The sequence below is a fragment of the Staurois parvus genome, unplaced genomic scaffold, assembly GCF_062004578.1.
Source record: "Staurois parvus isolate SC_StPar_1 unplaced genomic scaffold, SC_StPar_1.0 ptg000406l, whole genome shotgun sequence".
Classification (NCBI taxonomy): Eukaryota; Metazoa; Chordata; class Amphibia; order Anura; family Ranidae; genus Staurois; species Staurois parvus.
The window spans coordinates 1,642,501-1,646,988 of NW_028318202.1; the positions used below are offsets into that span (position 1 = coordinate 1,642,501).

Consider the following 4,488-nt stretch of genomic DNA (forward strand, 5'->3'; position numbering starts at 1 on the left):
ATGGATTTTACAGGTAACTATGTAGAAAAAAATCCAATTTTTTAATGGATTTTGAGTGCGTTTGTATGAAAGTTTTTTTAGTTCTCAGTTGTGGTCCGTGACTGTTGATGTTTGTTTTGCAACATTTGACACTTTTATTTAATAATCTGTGAATTTTGATCACATTTTTACATTGTTTATTCATTATTATCTCTCAGCGACACAGAACCATTCACGTTCTTTTCACAGTATTGATATTTCATTTCATATTATTATTAAAAGGTTTTGTTATATTACAGTGCAGCACCTGTATATTACATTTTGAGTTTGCATCATTTTGTGCTAGCATCTAATTGTATTACTGTAGCACAACCCACATATAATATATATTGTCACCTGATATAGATAATCCTATTCTTGCTAAAAGATTACTTCCATTGCTTTTAGCCCTACTATTGTGTGTAGATTCCATGGAGAGTGATTCATTACATTTCCAGAATGTCCTTCCTGTTTTTGAATAATATACAGAATTTATGAGTTAAAGCATGGTTGGTGAATCAGGCTTGGGAAAGGTGCCTTTTGTGCATTGCCTTTTGGATGTGAGCTCCTCTATAGAATTCCGTTTAGGCACACATTGAGGCAGCCACTGAAGGAAAGGGGTCCCACCCCACAATCACACTTCCTTATTGAATGGGTCTCTTCTACCTTACATGTGGGATCTGTTCTCCCATTCAAGGCATAATCATCTACTGCAGGTGCTTGCTTTTGTGGCAAGTCCTCCAACTCCAAGCCTATCAAAAATCTGCTTTTTTCACATTGAATGGAATGGGCACATTTGCTCCAGTTTAAAACAGAGAAGTTCCTCTAAATACAAAAGGCATGGTTATTCTTACTGGATCTGTGGTGTACTTTGTGTATTTCTTTCAGATGTATGCAGTAATCCAGTATGAAAGTTGCCTTTTTGCAGGAGCTTTAAAGACTGTTCAAATCTGATCCTCCCCCCTTTGTGCAGGGTAACTGGTCTTGTCCCTCCTACAGCTCTGCTCTTTGCACAGGCTATGTATAGCACAGTGATGATGTCACTGCTACGTTTACAAGGTAATAACTGGGTTTGCAAAGGTGCACACAGAGAGGATTTGAATCCTTTGTGACTGCTAAGGAATATATTTAAATTGGTGTTTTTGTGCCTGGACTTGAACTTGAAATTAGAGCACCAAGTTAGTGATTCATATGTTTCTAAAAATATTTTCATGTTAATTAGCAGTACTGTGTAAGAGAATTGCATGCAGTTCAACAATGCCTCCGTCACTAAATAAATATACTGTATGCTAGCACATCAACTTGTTCTTGGGGATATTTCTGATGAAATAATATAAATTGAATTGGACTCCATCATCAGTCTGGTGCTATCCTCTTCCTACATCTAATGGTCATAACATGTAGTAGAAATTTCTGATGGGAAGACAGTACAGAATTGGAAATCCTTTGGCAGATAAAGGGTTGCAAACATGTATTTCAATGTCTTATTTGTTTACCCCCCCCCCCCCTTCCCCAGAAGTAGCATAAGTACCTGAATAATAATATGATACTTATGCCATTGCAGTTTACCTGGATCTTTAAACTGAAGTTTTGTTTTCTTCTGGGTTCAGAATCTTTGTGCTTACACCGTACCATGCAACAGTCTTAGCCATGTGTGGAAAAATGCTGTGAATAAAGAATGCTGTCAGAAATAGAAGTGTTAGTTTGTTTTTATCAATTAACAAAATGGAAAGTAAATGAATAAAAGAGAAATTCAAATCAATATTTGGTGTGACCAGCCTTTGCCTTCAAAATAGCATAAATTCTTCTAGGTTCACTTGCAGACAGGTTTTGAAGGAACTCTTAGATAACTAATTACAGATCTTCTGTGGATGTAGGCTGCCTCAAATCCTTCTGTCTGTTCATGTATTACCCAGACAGACTCAATCTTTGAGATGAGGTTTCTGTAGGAGCCATGCCATCACTTCCAGGACTCCTTGTTCTTCCTTATACTGAATTATCAATTTATTTTTTCGTTCTGTCACCAGTCAGTGTCCCTAATCACCACCACACCAGTTTTAGGCTGACGTTGTACTGCACTGGTGACAGTATGTAAAAAAAAATTGTGAAAATAATTCAATTTCTTCATTTTCTGAAAAATTATTACAAAAAATTACTTAAACTCACCATGCCTCTAATAAAATACGTCGGACTATCTACTTTGCAAAAAGGGGTCATTTGGGGGATATCTGTACTGTTCTGACATTTTTGGGCCTCAAGAAATTAGATTGGCTGTCAGTACTTCAGGATTGATCAGTTTTCGGATATATTCCATAGTTTGTGAACTCTAACTTTCCTACAGATTAAATAATAAATACTTATTTGGGTTATTTTCACCAAAGAAATGTAGCAGAATACATCTTGGCCTAAATTTATGAAGAACAATTATTTATTTGCTAACTTTTGTAACAGAAACAAACTTTTTTTTTTTTTTTTTTTTTTCATTTTCAGCCTTTTTTTGTTAATTTAGCAGAAAATAAATACCCCAGGGATGATTACCACCAAAAGAAAGCTCTAGTTGTGTGAACAAAATTATAAAATTTTAGTTTGGGTACAATGTTGCATGACGCAATTATCAAAGTGGGAGAGCGCTGGGCAGGAAGGGGGTAAAAGTTCCCAAGATTGAAGTGATTAATAACTGTCCGCAAGTGTACCTAGAAGATTTGATGCGGTTTTGAAGGCAAAGGGTGGTCATGCCCAATATTGATTTGATTTGGATTTCTCTTCTGTTCATTTACTTTTCATTTTGTTCATTGATAAAAATGAACTATTAACACTTCTATTTCTGAAAGCATTCTTCATTTACTGCATTTTGTCATACCTACCTAAGATTATTACACAGTACTGAATCTCATTGTAATATCCTGCTTTGAATTGTTTGTTTTTAATAGTTGTTGCTGTTAAAATCTGTGAGTAGCAAATAAAAATGCAGTTAAATCAAACCAAATCAAATAAAGAATATCTGTTGGAAAACTCACTGCCAACCCTTTCTTTAATTTTGCTGTCCCCAGTTTATTGTACTAATCACCTTTTTATTTTATATTTTCCTTAAAAGTGATGACCGGCGCAAACAGCATGAAGAAGACAGAAAACTCAAGAGAGACAATGCTGTTGGAAAACGGAGAGGCGTTGTAATGTAGTAAAAACGTAGCTATTTTATATGTATATTTTTGTACATATTTTGTGTTAAATTTAAAATCCTTAGCTATCCACCATTCTTTTATATTTTTACATACTGGGAAAGTTAGGAAATTTAATTTTTTTGCCTGTGTTTTGTTTTAAATGTACTTTCAATTATATAATCTTTGCTCTTCTTCAGTGTTGTTTTTTGTTTTGTTTTTTTTAATTCTTTTATTTATGTATTCGTTTATATAGTCAGGGATTACACACTACAATGTATACAGAAAGACAAATGGCATTAAATGAATCAAAGTAAGGATGTACAAGAGTAAACTGTCAGCATATGTTACGAACAGGTACAAGCAACAACATAATAGATCAGTATGTGTGTCTCCAAATAGCCTACCAGGAAGCGCCTGAGGACAGGGACCACGCGAACATAACCATATACAAAGCTAAAAGAATGACCTGGTCACCGAAGGTGTCTTGTATTCCAAAAAGACGTGGGGGGGCCCTGTTCAGAGAATCGGGCACCGCACAGAAAAGGCACATCTGGTATATATCGCTCTATAAAATGGGGAACCAATGAATAAAACTAGAATGGGAAGGGGGAATCAAGTGGAGAAGAAGGCAGGGAGTAGGAAATAGGAAGAAGAGGGTAGAAAAGGGAAGGTATGGGGAGGGGGGAGAGAAAGCGGGGAGAGGGGGTCAAGAGCAAAAAAGGATCACAGTCAAGAATCCTCAGAGAGGACAGGAAAAACTGAGTAGAAAGTCAAAAAGAGAAGCAGTTGGGTAGAAGAACCAAAGCAAAGTAAGAAGTCTCTCCCACCTGGGGACCACACCAAGTCAAAAATGGGCCTCTAAGACAGGCCAAGGGGTTTCCTGAAGATAGGGGTCTGTATATTACAAAGTATTGCCACGGTCTCCAGGTGTCTTGGAAAATCTCTCCGCCATTAACTAAAGAGGCCATAAGGTCCTCCATATCTCTTAGCTCGTTAGCTTTGGAAAACCAAAGGGACCTTGTAGGTGGATACACCGACCTCCAACACAAAGGAATGCAGGCTTTCGCCGCGTTGATCAGTTCACTGCAATCACTAAGGCGCAACAGGCAAGCCGCTGGGTTGTTTGCCATGTCGTAAAATCCCTGATAGTGCTGGTCACTATCTGCCAAAATGGTTTAATATTAGGGCAAGCCTAGAAGATATGCAGGACTGTACCCCAGTCAGAACCGCATCTTCAGCAGAGGTCCGAGATCTGGGGAAAAATACGATGTAGGGTCATATGGGACCCTTTACCACCTGGTCAGAATTT

The 4,488-nt window shown here is 37.3% G+C and overlaps 1 protein-coding gene across 2 annotated transcripts in view; it reads left to right on the plus strand.

The window, feature by feature from the left end:
- The window catches only part of NUSAP1 (nucleolar and spindle associated protein 1), a 354,820-nt gene extending 351,449 nt beyond the window's left edge, over window positions 1-3,371 (plus strand). For both annotated transcript variants that reach the window (XM_089686683.1, XM_089686682.1), the window contains one exon: window positions 3,113-3,371. In XM_089686683.1, coding sequence (XP_089542809.1) covers window positions 3,113-3,197 — 85 coding nt within the window. In that variant the 3' untranslated portion in view covers window positions 3,198-3,371. The remainder of the gene's footprint in view (window positions 1-3,112) is intronic.
- Window positions 3,372-4,488: the final 1,117 nt, after the last annotated feature.